General features: G+C 41.8%; 1 protein-coding gene across 2 annotated transcripts; it reads left to right on the top strand.

The window, feature by feature from the left end:
* The first annotated feature begins 45 nt into the window (after positions 1-45).
* On the top strand, positions 46-11,919 carry GJB7 (gap junction protein beta 7). 2 transcript variants are annotated; one of them, XM_036912165.2, is made up of 3 exons: positions 57-161; positions 901-953; positions 10,987-11,919. In XM_036912165.2, exon 3 carries the CDS (start codon positions 11,014-11,016, stop codon positions 11,815-11,817), a length of 804 nt encoding a protein of 267 aa, XP_036768060.2. In that variant the 5' UTR covers positions 57-161; positions 901-953; positions 10,987-11,013; the 3' UTR covers positions 11,818-11,919. The 2 variants fall into 2 exon arrangements, with proteins under 2 accessions (XP_036768059.2, XP_036768060.2); XM_036912164.2 differs by lacking the exon at positions 901-953 and having other exon boundaries at positions 46-161.
* Positions 11,920-27,273: the final 15,354 nt, after the last annotated feature.

Below are 27,273 nucleotides of genomic sequence, written 5' to 3'. Positions count from 1 at the left end.
GTTACACCTGTTTGGTTGACACTACCTTGGAAACCACTAGACTCCATTTTCCTGAGCTTAAAGCACTAGATTCCTTTCAGGGAAATAACAATCAACTCATGATTTTTCATCAGAAGAACACTGACTGAATCTCTTCTCCATCTCCACGTTTGTGTCAAGAGGTAAGTTGGGCTTGTTCCCCTTTTGATAGGATTTGTTTACTTAATGGGAAAATGGGGTTTCTTGCAATTGGGTACTCATGACTTCTTTCCAAAAAGATCCAGAGAGAGAAGGAATCCTGATTATTACAGACCTCAACATTCTGCTATTCAGCTTGACGCAGTATCACAGATGTCCGTTCTGGATAAGCTGCCTCTAAGGAAAGTTGCTTATTTGGAATGTGTGATTGACTTGAGGGCTTTTGGAAGTTGTGGCCAAGTCAGAATGCCTGGCCTGGGCACAGGGTGTGGGCTGGTGTGCCTGAGTGAGACAATGGGAGCCCATGGAAACAGCCCAGGACCTTTTGGTGGCTCTTTCTATGTGACTTGAGGATAACCTTTGCTCTGTTCCTCAGAGAGAAGCCTCTAAACATGACAATGCCTTTATTCACACAAGATTAAAAATACCTGGCAAGCCTTACACATGTACGCGCATCAGCCCATGTGGGTGATACTCTCCTACTCAGGGTTGCTCGTGGCCCTCAGTGTTAACAATCTATTTTTTAGTAAACTATTATTTATATCTATAAAACCTAAAAGTAGATGTAATTTTACATCTATAGGTTGATCATTAGACTTGTGGCTTTTATGCTACTGTATTGACAATGGAAAAATCAAACATCACAAAATCAATAAAAGTAAAATTAACTAAACTTTAGTGGACAAAAGATGTTTTGCTGAAGTTAAATTTCTCCTCATTCAGAGAGTAAGATACTGACAGCAGGAGCTGGCCCTCCCTCTCCCACCGCGGGATGGGTAAGGGATTCCTCCTCCCCTGTCTCCATCCAAACCCCTGGCAGGCTTCATTCCTGCCGACTCTCAGGGCAGCTTCATTTGACTTTCTCGTGAGCACGACCCATCCTGGGTTTCTCATAAGCCCAAACAATGAAAATTCTGCAACTAGGCTCAATATGACTTTATATATGATGTGTCAGAGGTCAGCAAACTTTTTTTGCAAAAAGCCAGTTGGTAAATATTTTAGGTTTTGAGGGCCTTGGTATCTCTGTTGCAACTAGTCAGTTCTGGTATTTTAGCATGAAAGCAGCCACAGAAAATAGTAAATGAATGGGCATGGCTGCATCCAAAGAAAAGTTTGTTTGTAAAGCAGGCTGTAGACTGGGTTTGTTTTGAAAGCTGTGTAGTTTGTCAAACCCTGATCAACATGAGTGCTGAAATCCCGTGGAAGTCCTTAGTTACGAGCTAGTCATCCAGTGTTATTTTTTTAAAAAAAAACATGAGAACAAAATACACACATAAACTTCCCTTAGGCCCTTGAGAGAATCTAACAGCAGACCCTCAGGGGCCACAATCCTGGGTTAAAAAACACTCTGTTTTATGGGTTTTCCAAATGGGCTACCTCTAAAACTGAAAATGCGTTGTATTCAAACAGGGGGTTTAAAGGGAGTTGTAACCGACAATATGCTCAGCATGCCTCAGAGGGAGAAAAAAAGCCCTTGAGAGGAAACCCTTTTCTTTAGAGGTAAAATGATTTGCGTGCAAGGGAGGGTAGAGTTATAAATGAACCAGAAAATCCAGCAACCTCACGGAGGGGGTGAGGGGACCAGTCATGCAGGACCCGGGTTTGGCAAGGTAATTGGAAATCCAGTGTCCCTCAAACACAAGTTTCAAAACAGCATTTTTTAGTCATTACAGAGAAGGTCTCCAGCTCCCTCTTGCCAGTCCCTGAACCACACGAGTTAAGACCCCCATGTGGTGGGGAGCTGTTGGCATAGCAAAGCTCATGCTGCAGTTCAGAGGATGGGTGGGCTGCATTCAGTCCCGAAGGTTCAGGAGCTCAGGTGCCCGGTTCGCCCAGCGCTGAGTCAGTTCATCTGCATTAACCAAGCCCGGAGGACCCTACTTTATAAAGCTTCTCCCCAGAGACTCTGTATCTAATCTCCTTGGCAAGAAAATTATTACTCAGAAGGTTGCTAGGTAAATAGGAGTAATGAGAATCAAATGAGTGTAACAGACATGCAATCCAGGAGGTACAAAACTCAGACGCACAAACTATCCTTGGCCATACAACATGATTGTTGTAACTCACTTTTGGAACTTGCCCCTTGTATGTGTTCTCACTAGTTCTAACAACAGCTTAGCATGTTTTCAATAGGCTTGTTCCAGAAAATCCAGGATCCTTGGCTGCAGAAGACAGAAATGGAATATTTCATATCTGCACATCAGAGTGTTTTCTCTAGGTATAGAACCATGCAACGTAATTTCTGTGCATCTGTCTTTCTTGCAGAGCTCTGTACTTTTGCTAATGTTTGCTGCCAGGTCATTATGCCAGTCGCAGGACCACACAGTTGGGTTAGCTTCTCTTCCTTCGTTTATTATCCACTTTACTCAGGGTACAGTTTGGTTGTTATGATTGGAAAATAAGTTTCCAATTCTCACCTTGATGCACAAGGTCTTGCATAATCTATACCTTTGTATTTACCAACATTCTAGTGTTTTCCAGGTTATCCCAGGAATACAAACAGGTAATCTTTTGGGGATGGGTTTCTTCTGTAAATAGATAATAGTTTCCCATGATTAGGAAAGGAGGTATTTATCTCCAAATTCTGACTTTCTTAATTTAGCATGACTTTGCTCTCACTCCAGAATGTCATATTTTATTCTCAGTTTCTCTTGATTGAATTCTTAACTTCTTGTATTTTTAATTTCTGTGACTGTACTCTTCATTTCTCTTGAACAGTTAGTAGAATCTTGGAATAGTTTGTGGGGGAATTTTGGTTGGATTTTGGGAGAGGGGGAAGTTCTTCAAATTTTACTGGTTTGATGATGATTGTAAGATAAATTCTAACAGAAATGAGCAGGCGACGAGAGGCAACAAAAGGCCAGGCAGTTTATTTGAGCACAAACCTGGGCAAGGTTCACCAGTATGCACAGACACAGGCTGGAGAAGTCACGCCCAACTAGGCAGACTGGGAGTTTTTATAAGCACAGGAAAGGGAGAGGGAAGTGGGCCACGCCAGGGGTATGTGGGGAATTTTTATTGGCTCAGGATCGGGTGATGGACAGCCAGAGGTCTCCTCCTTCCAGATGGAGGGGGTCTGCATCCAGGGTTTGTTGGCATGTCACCAGACTGGAATCCAGGAAGAGCTGTCCGTTCCTTCCTTATATGGCACAGAACTATTTGGTGCTGTCTTTGTTCCACTTGCACTATCCTCGCTTTCCTCCCACCGGTACCTCCAATCTTACATTGATGATACTTAAATTGATATTTGTTATGCACCAGGTGCTATCCTAAATGCTTCAAGTGAACTTACTCACGCATATCTCTTCACTCACAGTGATACTTTAAAGCAAGTTCCCTCTAAGTGAGCAGAATTCGACATGTACAGATTAATTTTCTGTACGTATTCATTCGGTTGTGACTCCTGAATATGCAGCACACAGGGAATAGTTATTTAAAATTTTCCATTTACACAATTCTCCTCCAAAGTCCCCATTTTGAGGATTAGATAGGTGTCTGTTGTGAAGAGGAGGGATAAAACGATTGTTCAGTCATTATTGAGCCAACCAGATGATTCTGACTTCTTAGATCTCTGGCACACGCATGTGCGTGTGTACCAACACACACGCTGGCGCCATTTCCCAGCCACATTCCATCTGGGATTTTTAATAAAACTATGAAATAACTAAATCAACATTGATGCCAGTAATGAAAACCACCCTTGCTATAAATTTGACATTTGAACTGAGTAAATAGGAGTGAATGGATATTTCCTGTCAATATTAGTATTAGATATGACAGTTAAGTGATATGAAAATTACTTTAATTTCTTCTTTGAGTTGAATTCTCTTAGAGTGATCAGGGGGAAGAGTTAAGGCCCATGAGGACTGCATGGGGGCTTCATCTTGGCAAAATGCAAAGAAATTTGAGACTGAATATTTTATCTGAGATTCAACTTTGCTGTTTCTTTTGCTAAATGTAGCTAATAAATATTTACTGAACACCTGCTTTATGCTAACCACTTTGGAGGGCACAAAACAAGAAGAAAACATGGTCTTTGACTGCAACAGCACATAAGGTTCTTTGGGGAGAAACAATCTCTATGAGACTAGGTAAGGTGTTATATCACCAAGGGCTCCGGTGTGTGCCGAGGTTCAGGACAGATCTGCAGAGAGACAGATTGCACTTGGGAGGCGGTGAGGGAAGGTGGGGCAGAAAGGAGGGGGAGTAGTACCAACCTGGAGACGTGAATCATGTGGGCGCTTGAGAGGGGGAGACGTAGGTAGGTGGGGGGGGAAGGATGCACCTTCTCACCAAAGTGGTGTTGGTGAATGTGAGTAGACTCAGTGAATACTTTTTTAATATAAATAATCCCAAATACTGGGTGGCATACTTATACTAAAAAATCATTCCTTGCTTATCTGAATTTCAAATTTCACTGGATATCCTGCATTTTTATTTGCTCAATCTGACAACCTTAACCCCTTCTTTATAAAACACACAGACTATAGAGATATTAATCACTTAAGTACGTGATTCTAAGTTATAAGTGGCATGAAGGAAAAGAAGCCACTATTACGCACAAGAGTACCAAGGAAGACTAAATTTAATTGGTGGGATCAAGGAAAGTGTCTCTGGTTCAGGCGAAGGAGACAGGAGCATTGCAGGTAGGAGGGACAAAATGCACTCAGGGTCCAGAGGAGGAGGTGAAAGCGGAGCAGGCCTGGAATTCATGTAGCTTGGAGATGCAAGACGAGGTCAGAGAAATGGGGCAAGGGAACCGTGGAAGCAGGGCTTCGTCATCCAGTGAGTATTTGGCTTTCTTTTTCTACTCTAAGTGCAAATGGGAAGCCATGTTAGGGCATTAAGCAGAAAAACGAGATGACATAAATCTCCACTTGAAACGTTAATCTGGCTGTGGAATGGAGAATGATTCGGAGGACGCCAAGAATGGGAAAAGGGGAGACAGGAAGGCTACGGTGGTGCACCAGGCAGGGGACCGGGGAGGCTCAGACTAGGGTGGTGGCAGAGCAGATGAATAGAATGAAAAGTTTCGGGTCGCATTTCAGAGGTAGAAACTTCAGACTTCACTACAGACTGGACGTGGGGCTTGGGGCAGACAGAAGGCGAAGAGCGGCTCCCAGGCTTCCGGCTTCCGCAGGAGGGTGGGTGGTGGCCGGTAGCTGAGGTCGGGAGCCCTGGAGGAGGAGCCGTGTTTTGGGAGGCGGCGGCAAGGGGAATAAGCGACAGCGGGCGCTCACCTCTGGACACCTTAGGTTTATGAGACGACATCCTAGTGGCGGTGACAAGGAGGCAGCTGGAGCGAGGAGGTGAGAGGCCTGGGCTGGAGACATGTAATTTGGGGAGTCAGGGACATGTGTTTAGAGGCAAGGAAGATTGAACACGAATTGTCACGTGATTTTTCTCCGTGGTACCCTTCCAGGTGTATGTTGATAAACTTGATTTGTAAACCTTTATTCTACAGACAGGCCTTTTCAACTTCCAACTGTTAGAAAAGACATGCACGTGAAACAGTGATAGTTCTCTGATTTCTCAGTGTTTCTTTTTTATTAGGCTTTTTTCAGGTTTAATTTTGCCTGTTTTTATTGTAGAAAATATGAGCAAAATCATGAAAACATAAAATCATCTAAGAATTTTTTTCATTGATAAGCCTTATTCATATTTTCCTTTGTCCCTATTTCTGCTCCCTACCTAAACAGTTCTCCTTAAATGCCCAGGTTATTTGGACCCCTTTTGTTCCCTTAGATTCTAAATAGGATATTAAATAGGAACTTTTTCATTGGGGTAAAATATACATAACATAGAATTTGCCATTTTAATCATTTTTGAGTGTACAACTGAATGACATTAATTATGTTATCAGTATTGTAAAACTACTGCCACTATCTCCAAACCTTTTCTTCCCCAAGTGAAACTCTGTAACCATTAAGCAATAACTACCCATTTTCCTTTCCTTCCAGTCCCAAATAAACTGTAACCTATTTTCTGTCTCTAAGAATTCGCTTCTTCTGGATACCCCTTGTAACTACGGTGGATGCCCCCAACCTGTTTGTTCTTTGTGTTTGACTTACTTCACTTACCATAACATTTTCAAGGTTCATCTTGGCTGTACTATGTACCAGAACTTAATTGCTTCTTATGACTGAATACTATTCCATATATACCACCTTTTTGTGTCCACTCAGCTGTTGATGGTAACTTGGATTGTTTCCAGCTGTTCGCTGTTGAGAATAATATTGCAATGAACACTGGCATATAAGTATCTCTTTGAGCCCCTGCTTTCAGTTTTTGGGGATATGTAACCCAGAAGTGGCATTGCTGGTAATTCTATGTTTAGCTTTATGACTTGCCAACCTATTCTCCACGGTGACAGCACCATTTTACATTCCCACCAACTCTGTATAATTTCTCCACATTCATACCAACACTTGTTATTTTACATTTTTAAAATGATACTCATCCTAGTGTGAAGTGGTATCTAACATTGTAGTTTCATTTGCATTTCCCTAATGACTAATGGTATTGAACATCTTTTCATTTGTGGATTGAAATCTTTTGCCCATTTTCAAATTGTTTTTTGTTGTTGAGTTTTATAGTTCCTTATATTTCTAGATATTACCAGACAGATGGCTTATCAATATTTTTTTCTCCTTTTCTTGGTTGTCTTGTCACCTTCCTGATAATGTCCTTTGATAAACAAATGTTTTTAACTTTGATGAAATCCAATTTATCTATTTTGTTTCTTTTGTTATTCATGCTTTGGTGCCTTACCTAACAATCATTACCTAAGGTCATGATGATTTACCCCTATGTATTCTTCTAAGAGTTTTATAGTGTTAGCTCTTATACTGACCCATTTTGAGTTAATTTTTAAAAATTGTATGAGGCAGGGATCCATTCATTCTTTTGCATGTGGAAGTCTGGCTATCCTAGCACCTTTTTCTCAACTCCACTTTTAATTGAGATGAAAAATTAAAAAATCAGATTTTTACATTTCCAACATTATTCCTGATACTGGGAATATTTTATATTTTACTTTCTGAAAATATTTGATTAACTGAATTTTCCAAACTAAATTCCTATGCAGCTAACTGCTACTTCTTAAAAGACAGGAGAAAGTCATAGGAGAATTGGTACATTAGAATTGGTAAATGGAAACTCTTCAAAAATTGGGAGTAATCCTTGTTGATTTAAGAGAAGAGATAAATTAATGACCCTTATTTAAAAATAAGGAAATAATATGAATTATCATTAAGAGGTAAAAAGGTTGAGCTAATGATTTTATTTAAGCTTTAATACTTAAAGGGCTATTACATGGAGATCCTTAATCACCATCCACCTTAACAGGAACAGAGTTAGGAAAAATAATATTTAACTTGCAATTGGAAAGACTTCACTTTGACACCAAAAAGGTTTTTAATGACAAAATAAGAAAATAATAATGATAATGCTTATTGAGCATCTACCATGCATCAGGCTATTTTGAGTCCCAAGAGGTAGGTATTATCATCAGAGAAGGGCTTGGACTTGAACCCAAGGAATCCAACACTGTCCCTAGTCTCTTACCTATCATGCTAAAACCCCTCTATTAAAGGTGAACTTATGTTAGAACACTCCTTCCTCCCTTCTGAGAAAAGCTACTGCCTTTCCATTAGCAGAAAATTTCAAAACAGGATGACCATTTCTCAGTCAAATGAAATTCATAATCCTGACACATTTGATGGCATCCGTCTTCTGATGCTGTTCAAACACTAGTTGCTTTCTTACAGCTTTTCTTCTAGCAGAGCCATCTGGATCCATTCTTACCTTCCTCCCTTCTCTAAAATGCCTAGCAGGGTACTTTCAAATATTTTGCAATGTTACATAAATACCGCCTTGTATAATATGGACAAATGCCCAGTGACACATGTCAGGGAAACATGATACTTTTTTCCCCCTTTTTAATTTTTGGGGCTTTGTTTTAGTAATTCATGGAGACATTAACCTTTCAGGTGGATTGGAGAATCCTTTTTATTTATTACAATTTTGTTTATATTTTGAAACCCAAGAACGTTGAAGTACTTATCGCCTGGTGAGCACAGCATGGTGTACGTGTGTTTGTTTTCTCTGAAAACGTCTCTGAGCCCTCATACATCTCCTGTCAGGGCTCCGGGGTGTGGGCTACTGACTGTCCTCTCTGCACGAGATAATGTGCTGTGCTCCAGCAGGTGTGCTATCATAACAAGGCCCCGATTCTCTTACCTTCTTGGGTGCCCTCACATCATCATCTCCATGATACTCTTTTTGGCTGAGTCTATGGAGAAATCAAGAGGTAACTCATTTTTGTAATAGGAAATAGGATCAGAAATGGCAAAGTTTTTTACTTGAGAAATCACAAAGTGTATTAGCAGCAGACCTGGACCTACAGTCCACATTTCTGATCATAGTAGAAAGTTAAGAGCAGCAGCAAGCAAATGAAAGAAAGAAAGAGCAAGAGAAAGAGATGGGGGAGGAGGGGGGGATGGAAGGAAGGAAGAGAGAGAGAGAACAAAAAGAAAGAAAGAAAGAAAAAAGGAAGGAAGGAAAGGAAGGAAGGAAGGAAGGAGGGAGGGAGAAAGGGAGGGAGGGAGAAAGAAAGGGAGGGAGAGAAGGAGGGAAGAAGCAAAAAAAAAAAATAGCAGTGGTTTTCAACTGGGATACCTGCCCTAGGATACATGTGGCAATGTCTGGAGCCATTTCTGGTTGTCACAAATGGGGACAGAAGATGGTGGTCACAGCATCTGGCTGGTAGAGGGCAGGGCCGCCGCTGACCACCCTGCAGTGCACAGGCAGCTGCTGTGACAAAGAGTCACCAACCCCAGTGGTGCCACTGCAGAGCAGCTCTGTTTTGGAGTCATGGAAATTGGGTTTGAACCCTCCTCTGCATCTTACTTTGCAACTGTATTTCTCAGAGTCTGTTTTCTCATCTGAAAGAACGAAACAACTGCCACCATAAACAAACAAACCAAACCAATCAAACAAAAACCCACTTTCAGGGTGGTTGTAAGAGACCAACTTGAAAGCACTGAACAGAGTGCTGAGCATATGATGGACCCAGCAAACAAAAGTCAGGGCCCAGCCCACGGAGCTCAGTCACAGGACACGATGGCAGCAGAGAATGCTGGAAAGACAATGTCACTGAAATGAAAAGGAAGGCTCCCTCGCTTCCTGTCAACTTGTACAGGGAGAAGAGCAAAAGGGATGGCCAGAGACAGGCCCAAGAGAGTCAAGCAGCATCAAGGATGTAGCAGGAGGGGAGGGGAAGAGATGATGAGACTGGAAATGGAAAGCAGTGGAATGCTGGATAGGCAAGAGAGATTTCAGCAGGGACTTGGCGATGAATTTGAGATATGCAAGAGGAATCACAAGGCCTTGGTGAGCAAGTAATAAATGGTCTTAAGAGAGGAGTCCAGGATGAATGTGAGATTTCCAACTTGGGTGCTTGGGTATTGGTGAGGCCATTTAGCAAGGTAAAGAAATCAAAGGCAGGGCAGATAATAAGTTCAAACATGAACATACCAAGTTTGAGATACCTGTGGGTTATTTCGACGGTGACCAGGTGCAGTGAGATTCGGAAAGCTGAGGAAGAGTGAAAGATTTGAGAGTCAGAAACCTGAAAGCAGTAGTTGAATCCATGGTAACGAATGAGATTTTCCAGGGAGAGCATTTGAGTGAGAAAAGAGCAGAAGACAGAGCTCTTAAGAGCTGGACAAAGAAAGCTAAGTTGGCACAACCAAGGGGACCAGACCAACAAAAAGGGAAGGTAGAAGAGTCTCAAGGTCAAGGCTGAAAAAATCTCAAGAACAGAAGTGCAGTCAACAGTATCAAATGTCATAGAAAAAAATTAATGAAATCCAAAGTATCTAGACGATTTGGTAGTCGAGTGGAAGTGCTCATGAAAAGTGAAATGCAATGGTGAACAGAAAAACAGAGTAAATAGTAGTTCAGAAAGTCTAAATAAGGGACAAAGGAAGAAAAGCTGTCAGGAAGAGAAGCTGTGCAGGCGCCCCCCGCTGAAGACGGGCAACACTTAAGCACATTTACACGCCGAGAGGAGGGAATGGTGGAGGCTGACATACAGAATACGTCACAGGGAAAACGGACAGATCAAGGATGGGATGTAGAAGCAGAATGATCACTTCGAGGCCAGAGGAGACTGACTTATCCTTCCAAACCGGGTGAAGCCGGTTAGCTGGTTGTGGGTCTAAGTGGGTCTGGAGGGTGAGGGAACTTGAGTTGGAAGAAGTTCATCTTGAAGAGCCTCTCCCTTCACTGCTGAATTGTGGGCAAGCTCAGTAGCTGGTCTGGGATGTGGGACACAGGAAGAAGCAGGCGCAGGGAATGACCTTTAAGGACTGGGGAGGGGCATTGACAAGTTAGAAAGTGAATAGAGACTCCAACCAGGAGAAGCTAGCATGTGAGGGGAACCTCAAGATATCAAATTCACTTTGGGATTCATATCTAATTATTTTTCAATCAGCAACAAAACCTGTCCATTCTTAAAGAGAAGCAATAAACTAGGGTTTGTTTGAAAATGGCATATTATATGTGGGGTGACCAACAAAACTCCAAATTAAACAGGGCATGGGATCAGCCAGTTACTTCTGTGGATCAGTTATGTCATCTTGTCTGGAAGTGACCATATCTTATAGGATTCTTAGCCCTTTACTGGGCTTGTAGCAACAGAGAAACTTGAGTTTATCTTCTATAATCCCATAATCAAAAAAGGATATAGAAATAATCAACGAAAGAGAAATGAACGAATCATGATGAAATTGTTTTCTTTTGCAGAACCTTGCCTTCTTTTGAGCCTAAGTCATGAGCTGGTTGTTCCTCAGAGACCTCCTGAGTGGAGTCAATAAACACTCAACGGAGATGGGGCGGGTTTGGCTTGCGGCTGTGTGCATCCTCCGTGTGCTGGTCTACGTGGTGACAGCAGAGCAAGTGTGGAAAGATGAGCAGAAGGACTTTGAGTGCAACGTCAGACAGCCCGGTTGTGAAAATGTGTGCTTTGACTACTTCTTCCCCATCTCTCAGGTCAGACTCTGGGCCTTACAGCTGATCGTGGTCTCCACACCTTCCCTTCTGGTGGTTCTGCACGCAGCCTCCTGCGAGGGTAGAGAGAAAAGGCCCAGAGAGAGACTCTCCGTCGGCCCGGGTAGGAGGGGCAGGAGCCTGTGGTACGCTTACCTGGTCAGCCTCCTGGTTAAAACTGGTTTTGAAATCGGCTTCCTGGTTTTATTTTACAAGCTGTACGATGGGTTCAGTGTTCCCTACCTCGTGAAGTGTGACTTGAAGCCTTGCCCCAGCACTGTGGAGTGCTTCATCTCTAAACCCACCGAGAAAACCATCTTCACCCTCTTCTTGGTGGCCAGCTCAGGCCTGTGCGTTGTGTTGAATACCACTGAACTGAGCTTTTTGGTTCTCAAGTGGCTGATTAAGTACTGGCTTCAAAAATACCCTAAAAGACTCAGGTCCTCAGCGTGGGAGCGCCGCAAGCTCAGGTCCACCGACCGCGGTGAGCTCGGGGCCCCCGCCCTGCTGCAGGACCACCGTGAGGACTCCGCTGCGAGCCCGCCCTGGGGGATGGAGCAGAGCTACCGCGTGACGCACGAGGGTTAGGCGAGGAAAACCTGCGTCCCTCCTTAGGTAAGACAAAGCGTGTGCGCCTTAATTGTCATTTGAAAGGAATCTTAAAAATTTCCATATGCACTCGGTTATGTATGTTAGTTAGACAGAGAGAGTTCTCATTGTCTCCCTGCAGGGTTCTTGTGGGTCCCCTGAGTTGTGTTTTAATAGTCAATCACCAATGAATCTGAAGAAACCCAACCAACAGCATGCTTCAGAGTGCTTTGATCTGTCAACTGGAAAATATAAAAAGTGACCCTGCTGATAAACGCGATGGTCACGGAGGCACTAACGCTCTTTCCGAAGTGGCCCAGGCCGACTGAGGCTGTGGAGAGAAAGCCCACGGGGAGCGGGGGTGCGCAGCCGCAGGGGGACCCCTCAGTGAGAAGGCCCGCGGGACCGCAAGCCGGGACTCCGCCGTGCCGGGGTCCCCGGGTGTGAGTGGACTGACCAGCCGACAGGGAAGGGAGCCACCACTTAGTGGTCTCCAAGGTAAAAGCAAACACCACCGGAAGCAGTCCAGTTAGGCCTGAGCTAGCAGCCACTGAGAAGGTCACTGTGCAGTCCCGCAGGGAGGGAGGCCCGCGGAAAGAAGCCGACTGACGGGGGGCCGGGGAGGACTCAGGAAAAGGAGATGCCCCTCGATACTTGACACTTCTCTTTCCCCGTGGAACATTGCAATGCTGCGCAATTTCCATACTGTTGAATCTTTTTGAAGCGAGGAATTCACAATGTATTATACAATCTGTCACAGTTTGCCTACAGTTTAGTAGTACATCTCCCTCTGGAATAGATAATAAAATGAGCACTGTACTGCTACATTGATGCAAAACATGTCAACGAATAAAGATGTGTTTATGACCACTTAATCTGAAGACCATAGCTTTCTCTTACTTTCCTATATAAAAATCACAGATATATTCTTCCTGGATTTAATATTCTAACATATGTGCGCTTCTCCAGAATAAAAATGAAATGGTTTTGCAGTGTTACTTGGCTGTCACCGATATCATTACTTGGCTGCACTGGGTATGATTATTCTGTAAAATGAAACTTGTTCTGACATTTTTAGAACAGGATTTGCAACTCTGCTTGGTAAAGATAGCTCAGAAATCATTCTTCTCTGCTGGGAATTTTTAAACAAAAAGTCAGTGCATAGAAATGTAAAGTTAGCCAAAACCAATTATGTCATGTCTTCCACGGCCTGCCTTCTTCAACAGAAAATGTCTTACTACAATCCATGCATAATGAAGGTAATTTGTGCCTTTATGTGGTTTACAGACAATGTCATAATCTGTCTTAACTGTGCAGAGAGGAAGGTGAACTCTGTGGTTGTCCGTTCTTCAACTCATACCCCAAATCACGTGGAGCAACACCCATGTGCTTTCCCATTTGACATGAAAACATCCAGCCTTTGCAAATGCAGGTAACCCTGGAAGGATTTAAAGGAATAATTTTTTTTTTCTTTGAACAATGATTGGTGGTTGAAGAGGTTTAAGGTTTTTGAGGCCCTGAGCATGGCATGGGATCTAAAAAATAGGGTTTTGGTATGCTAAACTAAAATAGAAATGAAGGAATTTTCCAGTCTTAGTTTGCTGCCAAAAATGTTTTTGGGGGGCTCAGCCTCTTTACGTCAGTTATGCCAACAAGTCCTGCTCAAGCAAAAAGGATTGTTGCATATTTTCATTATTTGGTTTTCCACTTTTCACAGAGATGGAAGGGTAATGGATGCAAGGGCCTTTAATGAAGCTGCTTAGATAGGAAGGGCAGTGATTTTTTTTCCTTTAACCTCATTTAATTTATAAAATGACTCTCTTGTAAGAACCTTTTGAAGGTTGTCCTGGTGTCAGTAAAAACCCAAAGCATTTGACTGAGAGAAATTGGCAGTTATATGCTAGCATCTTTATTCTGTTTCTCTTATTAATCAATTAATATTTACCAAGCAATGATCAACAGAAGCAAGACACTGTGCTATGCACCTTCAGAGATAGATATAATACATACTTCCTGCCTGAAGAAAATTTCCATTTTCATGAAGCAACAAAGAAGTGAAGATGGACCTTCTGGGGCTCAGAAAGCAGACTGTGACCTTTGAGATGAAGAAAATGATCCCCCCTCCCCCCAAAAAAAGGCAGTCATTTTTTTCAAGGTCGTACATCTAGTAAAGGCAGAATTAACAATCAATGATAGGTCTTCTTTAAAGCATTTTATTAAGACATCAGTCTCTCCAGATCATTAAACAGATGTCTTCCTAATCTCATTCAAGCCATTCCTGATGTGCAGTGATTGTGATTGCCTAGCACTTGTCCCGGAAATCTTTATGGTTAAAGACTTTGCCCCTGGCCACAGGGTTTGTTCTAATTAGAGCTGGAGGGAAATTATCTCCAAGTGCTTGTAGGAAAGAATGCCTAGGGCACTAGGGAGCTGCATTTTCAGTCTTCCCGAGCAAACTAAACCTATTTCCTTAAGACAGGTAGACTGCCAAGACCCTCTGGTTAGGGAACAAGGCAAAGACCTGAGGGGGTGTGAATTCTTCAGTCCTGCCGTCACTAATACTGGCTCCACCCCCACCCATTCTTCAATTTAGTTACAGGAGAGATAAATTCCCCATTTTTGCTTAAGCTACTTTAAATTGGGTTTCTGTGTCTTGCAACTGAGTCCTCTTAAAACCATGATTCTCCATAAATTTCTTTCCTGCACAACAGAAAAAAGAGGTAGGACACGTCTCCTGCACTTTTCCTCTCGTGGGCATCAAGCATCCTAACCTTTACGTGCGTATGTATAGAATGTTTGTGTAAATGGGAAAAGAGGTAGAAGGAGCTCAACACAGGTGATAAGACACAGAGATGAACTTTATCTTTACAAAGCTTTTCGTTATTTCACGTTACTTTTGTTCTTAACATTTTAATGATGAAAATGAAGCAATTGAAAGTTCGAAGCACCTCAGATCTCTTCCAGCTCCCATCCATCACGTGCATCTAACACTTTCCTTAAATATTGATGCCAATTAATTCCTAGTTTACATTTAAGTTGGGTGTCTATTCGATACGACACAGAGCACAGAAGAGAGGGCATTTGGCAGCTCTGTAAAACATGGGTGAGGGAAGAAAGCAGCAGTGCTGAGAGGCATGTGCAGCAAAATGTGTCAGCGTGCCCTTGATGGCTGAGGAAGATGCCCAGGCGAGGTGTTTGGGGAGAAACTTACCACAAGCTGTTTAATATGAAATTAGGTCTTTTTTTTGTTTTTTCCCACAAAACAAATCTTCCTCCAGCTGTGAAAGAGAGTGGTGACTGTGGGGAGTTCTGGGCATTTCCCACAGATCTATCTTGTTTCTTCTGTGTCAGAGAGTCTAATAGGCAACTTTCCTCCTCTGAGAAGATGAAGATTACTTTTAAAAATGCAAACATATATTGTTGAAAAGCAAAGTGAAATGAGTTCTGGGGTTACCCAAACAGGTCAACATTCCCATCTACTCAAAACTGAAGTTAAAGAAGCAGACTCCAGGCACTTATCCTTTAGGAAAAGGTCGCTGTTACCTCTGTGCAGATGGGGGCCAGAGGAGGTGAGTATTAAGCAATACAGTTTCCACACTCTTGCTATAAAAATATCGTGAACTAAATGGATCTTCATCCATCCCTGTTACTAAAATAAGTATTTTATCATTAGGTTAGCCACACACTTTCAATTTGAAAGCATTTATCTCAAAGGAGAGTCGGTCCAGTGACTTGAGATCTGACTCTGCGTGGAGGTCAAGCCTGCCCAATGAGCCCCACTCCTCAGAGAGGCTGCTCCCCTTTGGTGAGGACATTGGAAACTACTGGCTGAGGCAGGGCTTAAGGATGCTGCTTCACTCATCTATTTATAGCTCAGAACCGCCACAGCTTAGGACTCTGGTACTTAGGAGCTCAATGTTTCTTGGAAAAAGTCTGTGCTCCTGCCTCTTCGTTCATCCAGCCAACATTTACTCCCCCCCTCCCCGCCGGGAGACCTCTGGTTTTGTGGGGGTGGCGATGTGTCCAGCTGAACGAATGCATTTGCAAGTCCCCTTTGCACGTACAGGTGGCAGCGTGAAACCATCTTGACAAAACTAGATTCTGACTGGTGTTTGGAGAAGGCTAAAAGGTGGGGCCGACCTGGTTCGCACACACACGTCTTCTCTCTTCCCTGCCAGTCTGAGACATCATAGCTAGAGCTGCAGTGAATATATTTCTACCATGAGGTGACTTTGAGGATGGAACCAAGACGTTATAGATGAAAGAGCAGAGAGAATGCTCCTGGGACACTGAGGCCATCATGGAGTTGCCGTGACAGTCCTCAAACTGCCTATCCCCGTGGTTTTGTTTTCGTTATGTGAGAGACAAGTTAACTTCCACCTGATGTAAAAACATCTTGTTTGTCTCTTTTACTTACAGCCAAAGCAGCTCCTGATGACATTCACATTGATGATTAGGCTGAAGACACAAGAGGCATGCTTATATCCAACGAAGAACAACACCAAGAAGAGACCATTATGTTGAATGGCAGCAATGAAATATGATTAAAAATCTCAGTAGAATTTTGTTCAGAACAAGTCAGGTGAAATGGAAGTAGTGAACTTCCGTCTCAAGATTTAAAAATTTAATATAAGAGGATTGATACTGATTTACAACAAAGTCTGTGGAGTTTTAGCTGTCTATCACCTTAACATGCACAAAGTATAGTATGAGACTCTTGAATTTTAGAAATTGTGTCCAGAATATAGGGAATGATTTCCCACTGCCAGAAAGTCAAAAAGCTTATTTCGTGTTTCAGAACTAGGACCAGTGTGTGCACATCAAAGTGAGGAACCTGATATAGAAATCTCTGCTAATTTGAACTGCTTCACAATGAAATGATTGCCCAATAAAGGAGTGAGACCCCTAAAAAAAGAGATGATTAACATTCTGGGATTGTATGGGAGGTATAGTTGGATCATCTCCAAATTTCCCTCTAATTCTCCAAGACCCTATGGTTCTAGTACCTAGAATACATATTGAGTAATGGCAAACAAGACTTCATATTGGCTATGTCATTATATGGACCTGATACCACAGAAAGGTCTGATTAATAGAGAACCATCTTTAAAGTTTCATGTACAATGACAGGACACCTCATTATAATAAACAATCTAGACAGTTCCATAGAACTGGCCGTAATAAAACTTATCTTTTTTAAAACGTGGCAATACAGTGAGTGACGTGCAACGTACTGAATATTTCCTGTGATTTTATAATTCTTTTCTTCACTTTGAGAAATTCTATTTCAAGGCTTGGATCAAATATTTATACCAGAGATCAAATTTTGATGTAAAACTGGATAAATAATTCCTATCTCATCAGGTTGTTGAACAGACAGATCATCCATGGTGCCCTCACCGAAACAGCTCAGTTGGGAGAGAGTTAGAATGGAGATTATCCGTGGGAAGTGCTGGCACAGAAATTATTTTTTAAAATGTTAGCTATTGTAATTGACAATACATGGCTTTATCATATCACTTATCCCTATGTTATTTGCTTGTACATTTGAGTTCCCTTCTGAACTATGAGCATATTGAATGCAGGCGAGAGCCCCGTCCTTCATCGTTGTACCCTTAGGGCATAACACACAGTAGTTGCTAGCAACAATTGATGTGTTCATGAAACATAGAGTGTAACTATGTTGTATAAACGAAAAAATCATATTATTCTGAATTTCTAAAAATATTAAAAATAGTTACAAATGAGAAGGCTACAAATCAGGATGATAAAGTGATTTGCCTGATGTTACATGAAGTAACAGAACAAGAATTCAGTTTCTTTAAATTCCAAATGTAGCCTCCCAGAAGTTTGCTGTACAAATTGTTTCAAGATCTTTGGAACACTGGTGTCCCATGTGATGAACTACTGTGTTAATCCCCGCTTTGCTTTTATTTTTATTTTTTATCTTATTAGACAATACTGATTTTGTTGGGACAGCACATCCCCACGTCTTCTTTGCATGTACAGGTATCAGTGTGAGACTTTCTTGTCAAAACACTTTTTTTGATTGGTTCTTTTGGGAAAGTTAAAAATATGTAAAGTCATGTCGATAACTCCAGCCTGTTTCCATTACAAACTATTGTCTATTAAAAAATAGAACAATAGCTAATAGAGCATAGCTATTTCCTCCAATTCTTGAAACTGTACTTCAATAAATGTTCAGCTCAAGTATTCAAGTGTAAGTGACCACCACATATTAGCCCATGTCTTTCATAAAATATAAATAAAAAATAATGGAAAGGTAATTTCTGGTTCAACTTCCAGACCTTCGCTGCACATACACTTCCAGTATTAGCTCGCCATCTTGCGGCCTGTTACTCTTGTGCAACTCGGTGTCTTACCACTGCCTTCTGGAAAGGCCTATGAAATTGTTGAGCTTTACATACACACTCACAGTCAACTTTTAAACTTATTTTTTTATGCAGCATGTAAGTTAGCTGAGCCTCTGCTCTCACTCCCAGAGCAACTTCATTCTAGCAAAGGCTGACAGACTGTTAGTCAGACAGATGCTGGCAGTACAAGTGAAGCAACGACTTAGTTAAAAAAATTTGCTCTGAGATCCAAGTACTCAGAACAATCTGAGTATTTATTGAATAGAACATGCATACATGTATGCTGAAATGAAGCGTACTCAAATTTTTTCGTGAAGCCAATATGAACATATAGCCCCTGACAAAAATGGGAAAGCATGGTAATAGCAGGATTTAAACATAAATTTTACCAGATCCAAATGGTGATGTGATCTTCCCACTCTGACAGGATTATAAAATGCACAGTGTCTACTTTCTCTGCTGAAGGTACACATATAAATGTGCAGGGGCGTGTATACACACACACTTGCATAGGCATATATGTATTCATACGTACACAATATTGCTACTATTACATTTTCCTTTGTGCAGTATTGTTGGATTGTTAGCCTGACTCAGTAAAGAACACATGGGTCTCTTGAAATAGATCAGTCAGATGGTGACACATGAATAACAACTGTGACAGTTGCCTCCAATGCCAGCGGCTTTCTCTGGTTGTGATTAAATGAGTTCACATGTAAGGAGCTCAGAGCAGTGTCTGACATGATTATGAAATATCAACTATTGTCCTTAACAGATAGAGCCAGATTTCAGCCTTGGATTTCCCAAGCCTCCCTTCCAGGAACTTTTGAGCCCAGCAGTTTGTATGGCTGCTCCGCTGAATGCTCGATTCCATGCCATCAGACCTGAAGGATTTGCTGGAGCATGTCTGCCCTTCACTTCAATGCTGTACTTGTGAGAAAAGCTTTCTACACGGATGTTATAGATTGGTCAGAAAACAGAAAAGAAAAACCAGAGAGTGGCTATGCTGCAGGAAGGCTGGGTTCCAGCCTATAGTTTTAAAATCAAAATTCAGATTTTCTCTCATTGTCAGGGGGTCAGTTTAGAGAAAGAGATCATTACTGCACAGCTAAAAGCTTAATGGTTACATAAAACCAATCACTACTTTGTGTTGGAAAGGCCCATTACCATTATCACATAGAACATTCTGGGTGTTTCTGGTCTTTTCACTCTGGCAGAGCACCTGTGACCTTTCATTCTTCTGACTCATCTACTTTGGTTGGGGAGCTGGTTGGGATCAAGATTTATAGAATTGCTTCAGTTTCTCACTTTACATTGGCAACATGTACTTATTTTTAAAGTGTTAAGATGTCAATGCAGGCCACGATATATGTCAGAACTTAACAATTTTGCCTAATTTACTGAAGTAAGTATATTGTACTGCTTCCTGTATTTTCAATGAAAACTTTCCCTGTATTATCCTGACATTTTCCACTTTCATCCTTATGACTTCAGATGACAATACCTCCAGCGAGCAGGACAGTAGAGAAGGCATTCTGAACCAGGGATCAGACCTGTGTCTCCCCTGAGGGTTTCAGGCCCTGGGAAGGTTCACCATGGATTCTGTGAGACCAAGAAATGACAATAGAATGTTCTTGGGGTAAAAGGGTTTATACCCAATTTTACTCTCATGGCAGTAGGTCAAGCACGAGAATCACAATTTGCATCCAGTTGTCTTGCAGGTTTGTATTCCACCTCATCTCTGCCTCTGCCCAGAGCACTGGGCAGAGCTCTTTATATAGTGATTCAGTCAATAATAGCTCATTGCCAATGGGTATGGAAGCAGTAGCCTAGTAGTAGGTCAATTACATCAAGTAGTTTAGGGTCAGGTGAGGATCCTGGCCATAGGAACTTCCATATTCCCCACACCTGTTTTGTAGGTTTACTCTTACTAAGTCACTAAATATGTCACTGTCTTAATCTATTCTTCTTGTGGAGCAGGGGTTGTCTGAGAATTACATTTTGAATTGCAGAAATGAGGTTCGAACACTGCCCACTGCCATCATGGGATAGAAAACTTCCTTTCATGGCATGTATACTTCGGAAGTTCTCCAGTTTTAAGTAGCCGTAAGTGGGTTTAGTAAATACTTTAAGGATGGTTTTGAAATTTTCAAATAAGTAAATGTACTGAGTTTACCAGTTTTTTAGGGTGGAAATGACAAGGATTACCCAAATGACTTAACTGTTTGAATACCTGGATTGTGTATACTGCAAAAGTGTTTTGGAAACGTGTGTTTATATATCTCATCCCCTTTTCCATCCTTGAGTGTCTAGGTATTAGTTACTATCTTGAAGCCTCCATATCAAAGGGGCTACTTCTGGCAGAAGCGGGGCACTGCCCTTGTAAAGATGACTCTTAGGTACCTGTTTCCAAAGGATTTCCTGGTGTGATCTGCTTCTGAATTAATTTGAAACTCACACTGTGTCCTCAAAAACCCAGTGACTTCATGAACACCTCACTGCTATAGAGGGACCTTGGAATGCGGGCTATTGTTAGCACTATTCCTGTTCCTCCTCTCCAATCTACCCTGGAAATAGGGGCTATTTAGGAGATTTATGGGTGCTGGCACTAAAGCTTGTGTTTAAGTGCAGTCTGCACGGTGAGCATTCCTTTACCATGCCCATGGCTCTTTTGGGGAATGAGAACCTGGTAGATAACATGGCAGCAGATACCTCTTGACTACAAGTTTCAGTTGTAAGGCTCCCAATACACACCAACTAGAGAGAGCGGAGAGTTGGTCAGAACCCACTCAATCCCTCCACGAGTGCTTCTCATTTCTTTTTCTCGCTTAACTCCTTGGGTTAAGAGTACACGACTGAAGCAAAGACCTCTAGTAGCGAGCCCTTTGTTCTCGTGTTCCCTACTTTTATCAACACAGCCACCTCCTTCGTGGATTTGGAATGGGTTCAGACTTTGAATACTAATTAAACCATAAACAAAAAATATAAAAATAAATGTGGGTCTTTAAAAAATATGTAATTTACAAATCATCTCACAGTATTGTTTCCTAACCACCTGGAAAGAATTCTCCTCAGCTACCTGGGCAATTTCTTTAGCATCATTCCAGCTAAGGATACTGAACAATCCGTCACCTCATTTGGCTGCCTATGTTCTCCAATCAAGGCTTGTACAAGCTCCTGAGTCAGTTTGCCTGGCTTCAACGCTCCGCTCCGCTACATACTGGCTGTGCAACCTTTAGGCAAGGCACCTAGCCTTTCCTCATCCTAACTCAATTTCATCTTAAAATGAGGATAAAAGCATTAACTCTGAGAGCTGTTATAATAAATGGAAATACAAGGAAAATTCTTAGCATAGTGCCTAGCATGTAATAGCAGCCAGTAAATGTTAACTGTTACATTCACTAGCAGATCTCATGCACGGGAACTAAGCCTGGGAAAGCTAGATAATCAGATTCCCGAACACTGTATACTTGGTCTTGGAGGAAGTAGTCAAAGCCTATCTTTCCTATTGGCCACTAAAGATGCCCTCCTCTATTACCAGCACTTCCAATCTTACTATTCTAATTCCTCACCCTGACTTCATAGCACTCCTATTGATTATGCTCCATAAAAGAGATCCCTCTGTAATTGTTTTTCTTTGCTGTGTCACAAATTTGCATTCTGCAACTTTAACTGAACCTGCATCTCCCAAGAAAGACATTTGGGTCAAGAGGGTACTCTGAAGAAGCTACTTTCCCAAATCCATTTTCAGGTGCATGCAGTATCCTGAAGCACTCTCCCTGCTGACCTTGTAATTTAGGACTTTTGCACTTGACTCAGAATTCTCTGCACCATAATGCTCCATATAACCTTACCTCCTTTTCTGGTTCTCACCTAACCCTTCCTTCCCGAGACTTTGCTAGTTTCTTTCTTCTGCCCACTAAGTGGTGTTTCTGAGTTTGCTCCTTGATGTCTTCTTACATGATTGCTACTTCTTTCAGTTCACAGCAAAACATCGTAAGTGCTTACCATCTCAGATTCTGAGCTAAATGCTCAGGAGAAAAAAATAGGATGTTTGTCTTCAAGGGATTTAGAAGTTCCGAAGTGTAGCAAACCCCTATAAAAAAATCAATCACTATACTTCTTTGACTTGATGACCTATAAGAACCTCAAACTCAACATTAACCTTTCCTCCAGTCCTATCCTTCTATATTATCTGGGTAAACAGCATCACCATTCACAACTACCCATGCCAGATGCGCTACTTCTCACATCTTGGCCCCTCTCTGCCACATCCTTCCCATTGGCATTAGCACATACTGCACATGCCTAGAACACAAAAAACTGATTGGACTGCATGACACCTTCCAGCTACCATTCCATCATCTCCTCTCCTTCACAGATAAACTTCCCCAAGACAGGTGTTTACACTTCTTCTCTACACTCAAACTGCCTTCCATTCAAACTAACTGCAAACGTCACTGATGACTAAATCCAAAGGAGACTTTACAATCCTTATCTCAGTAGAATGTGACAGAATCGCACATACTTCTTTGAAATACTTCCATCCTACTAACCTCATGATTTTTCCTATTCTTTCAAATCTTCTTCAGTGACTTCCTTGGAGTCAAGCCTTGGGCCCCTTCCTCTTCCTTCCCTAGGCCATCGCCCATTCACACTTTCCCTCTTCTGGCCTCACCTACCTCAGTAAATGGTGTTTCTTTAACCATTCAAACTAAAAACCCGGACATTTCCTCAGCTTCTCCCCTCTTCCTCTTATAACCCGCAATCACCGAGTCGTGTCGAGCACCCCAGCTCCCCCTTTCACCAAGACGGCACCTCCCCTCCCCGCGGTGACCCTCTTCGCTGGTCCTCCTGTTTCCTGCTGTGATGTTCCCTCACCAAGGGGGCTTTTAAACCTATAAAATAAGAATCTCATTCTTTTGCTTACAACCACATGTGAACCCACTTCGCTTAGGATAAGGTCCAATACAATCATGTCTAAGACGACAGTGTGATCCAGCCCTTCTTTCCCTTCACTTTTTCAATTTAAACTACCTTTACCAACTTTTTACCATTTTCCCAAAAGCCCTTCTATCAGAGCTTGTCACATTTCCCCCTAGCCTGGAGTTTTCTCTGCCTTCCCTCCCCTAGTACCTCCTTCTTCAGGGAAGTTGTGACCGTCTTCCCTCACCACAGTACTATATTCTCACCCTATTACATATTCTATAACAGCCTTAGCACTAGTAATTGATTTTTGCACAACGTGTGGGAAAAGCAACCAACTCTTAATGCAAATTTAAGGATGTTTCCCATTTTTTTGGCTTTTCTCATTTAACAAAATCTAAAAATGGATCTTAACAATCAGTAGTTGTTTTTTTTTTTGAAAAGCAAGTGTTTCTGTTTAACAAAACAAACACACCCGTGTTTTCCAGCTCCTCTCTGTGGGAGACGGGATGCCTAGGACACTGAAGAGCGGGGTGGGGGGTGGGGGGGGGGTGGGGAGAAGGCGGAGGCGGGGGGTGGGGAGGGAGTGGGCCCATCTGAGGCAGGGCAGACCCACCTGTGAGGGTGAATCATACACTCTGCAATCCTGACCTGTCCAAGGTGCCAAGGGATTTCCGACAGCTCCCTGACAGTCAGACTCAAGTTTTCTTCATCTCTGACTTATGCATTCAATAAAATTTTACTAAGTACTTACTAAGTTCAAGATATTGGACTAGGAACTTGGCAAAGAGTGGTAACTCAATCAGAAAGGTTTCTGCCCTTGTGCAACCTATAACTTGGAGGCAGGTGAGTAAAGACAGTAAAGCAGAAAAAAGGACAATTACAACTTGCAATAAACACTATCAAAGAAACTGAGCACTGGAGTTATCAGTTATGAGGCCAGAGGTCTAAGACCTGTAGAATGTTGTTAGAACACAGTAAAAAAAAATACATTCCAAACAGAACAGTAAGTGCAAGGACTTTGACATATGAAAAAGATTGGCTGGCTTGAGGAGACCAAAACAGTGTGGCTAGAACCAATGGGCAAAGGGGACTTATGAGATGTGCTTAGAGAAAATGGGTAGGAATTTTTAAAAAACTAAAAAGTGACCCCATCCCCCTTATTTTACTCAAAGAACAGTGTGAAGATGAGTGTTCCATACCAACCCCCAACCCAAGCCCAACAAAATTACTTCAAAACATCAACCTAGCTGCTTGGTAGGGAATATTCTGGAAGCCGACAAGGAGAATGAATGTCTAGGAAAGAAATGTTGATCAGGGTAAGTGGAAGGTTTTCTATTTAGGAGGTAGGCACGACTGTAACTGTGACCAAGCACAGGGAAAGGCACAAACTAGCTGACACCCATATTACATGATGGCAATGTTAAAAGAACCCAGCATGAGAAACCTAGGGGGTGAAAGTGACTTCACTTACCCAGGTAAGGAATAGAGAAAAGTAAAAGTAAAAGACTGGAGATGGGGTGGAAGGAAATTATGATCTGGATGTGACAAGCTTAACTATGAGGCAAGCAAGTTGTACATACACCTTGAACTATGAAAAATTTGGCCTTGGAGATGTAAATTTGGGTGTCACCAACATGACAATACTCAACTCCACAAAATGGATCGAATCACCCAGAGTGTAGAGAGAGAGACATACACACACACACACACACACACACACACACACACACACACACCTTGAACTATGAAAAATTTGGCCTTGGAGATGTAAATCTGGGTGTCACCAATATGACAATACTGAACTCCACAGAATGGATCAAATCACCTAGAGTGTAGACACACACACACACATAAGACTTGAACTATGAAAAATTTGGCCTTGGAGATGTAAATTTGGGTGTCACCAATATGACAATACTCAACTCCACAGAATGGATCAAATCACCCAGAGTGTAGACACACACACACACACGCATGCATGCACGCACACGCACGCATGCCAAAGATCAGGTACTGAGAGAGGAACTCGGGCTGGGGTCAGTGACAGAGCAGCCTAGAAAGGGTAAGGAGGAAAAACAGAAAAAGAAAACCAAGAGAACATTTCTAAGACGAGGTCACCAACCCTACTGAACGGTCCTCAGGTTGTGAATGAGGGTAAAAAGGGAGAGCTATGGTTTGTTCAGAGACTGGTGATCCTGAGGGCAATTTCAGGAGAGTTGTAGGGACCTATGAAGTGGGAGTAAATAAAAAGTGAAGAAATGGAATGTTTATGAATAGAGAATACAGATTAGGTATGATGGGCACCAAATAAAAAGGGTTACAGTTGAACGGAACCATGTGACCCCAGTAGTAGCTACTAGCGTGTATCTGCGAGCTGTTGGAAAAGATCTAGTAAGAGAGTTTGAAAGGTGAGGATGGATTGATTTTTGGCGAGAGGGAGGATATAGATGGGTTTGTATTTGGTGGTGAAAGTTGATAAAGTTCCCGTCAAATCTTTTTTTCAGCAAAGCCTATTTCAATTTTAGGTATAAACCTGCCTGTTGTAATAATTTTCTCCCATTCAACTGCTCAAGTAGACAGAAGCTTTTAAGATTATTTCAGTTCATGACACAAAGAGAGGCATGGTCTAAGGATATCCACAAATGGGTTTAACGGCGGGATCTAAACAGTAATCTCTAACCCATCAAGTTAAGGACAAGGTAAGCAAGTGGTATGATTAACTGTTTAGTTGTGATGAGTTAATACTTTTTAGTGGAGATATTTGAACAGGTGAGCTAGAAAAAGTTTGTGGCTGGAGAATGTGATCTGAATTCCAGATTTGGAGGTGATACAGGTTTTGATTATGGCAAGGTACAAGCTCTCATTTATGGGGAGTGGATCACTGAAATGAAAGGCACCTCTCATTAGCAAGGTCACTGAGAAATAAAAAGTACCATTTTGTTCACTGATGGATAGTGTTGGGAGGCAGATAATAAACAAGAAACAAATATAAAAATGAAAACACTGCCATAGGGAATGGACATGTGAGACTTGATTACAGAAATGATTTGGGTGTCTTCTTGGTGAAGTGACATTTAAACTGAGAATTGATTGATAAGGAGTCAGCAATATACACAAGGGAAGCATTCTAGACAGAGGAAAAAATGTGTGTAAAGGCCTTAAGTGGAAGGAAAAGCTTAGTATGTGTTCATGGAGATAGAAACATTGGGAATAGAATATGGGAGGTAGGGCAGTATTTGAAGAGGTTGACAGGGGCTTTGAGTAAGACTGGATTTTAAACAACCAATACAGCTTGGAATGGTATAAACTGATCAGAATAATCACCATTTATAAACAGCTGATATAACCATATTGGTGCACACCTATGAGCCCCTGCTACATGGACACCATTTCAGATGAATGCTTCCCACAGTGTGTTCCTTAGAACTAATTCAGTGGGATATACCTACGTATTAACATTAGAAAGAAAAAACATTTTCATGGCCATTTAAGTCTGGAAAATTCCCACTTTAACATGTTCTTTGTACAGAACTTTTAATATGCTAATGTGCATTGAATTTTTAAAGAGCGACCTATAACATGCAGTTCAGAAAACTTCTTCGATCATAGACCTCACATTCCAACCCTCTAGTATCTCACTACAATAAATATTTTGAGAAAGGCTTACTGCTCTAACACCTCTCATATCCATTAGTCTCTTTCTCAATCCATTCACTTTCTTCTGGCTCACAGCATTTTTTTGCCTGGACTATTTCACGTCTCTCTGCTCTTAATCTCCAGCTTATCCAATCTATCCTCTATACACAGCCAGTTATCTAAAATTGATACCTGACTAAATCGCATTCAGTACACTTTATTCTTTCATTACACTAAATGCATTCAGTAACCACTTAAAAAAAGAAACAAGATAAAAGACAAAATACAGCATACAAGAATCTTTATGATCTGGCCCATCGGCGTCTTCTGCTTCAGGTTCTCCACCTCCCTACTTTCCAAAAAAGACCTCTGCTGTCATTCTGCCAAGGGACCACACCGCCATACCTACAATTCCCTTTTCCCCTATGACAATGACTACTCATTTATCTTTCAAGACTAATCTTTACAACTTTCATAACTACCTACCTATCTTCTTTTCCCTGAAAAAGAGAGCACT

Source organism: Manis pentadactyla, chromosome 12, assembly GCF_030020395.1.
Source record: "Manis pentadactyla isolate mManPen7 chromosome 12, mManPen7.hap1, whole genome shotgun sequence".
NCBI classification, from domain to species: domain Eukaryota; kingdom Metazoa; phylum Chordata; class Mammalia; order Pholidota; family Manidae; genus Manis; species Manis pentadactyla.
Note: the sequence above shows the minus strand (reverse complement) of the source record. Positions and strands in the feature narration are given on the sequence as shown.

Bases quoted from the DNA above. Each gene is read 5' to 3' on its own strand.
- GJB7 (XM_036912164.2), top strand. From the start codon at position 11,014: ATGAGCTGGTTGTTCCTCAGAGACCTCCTGAGTGGAGTCAATAAACAC.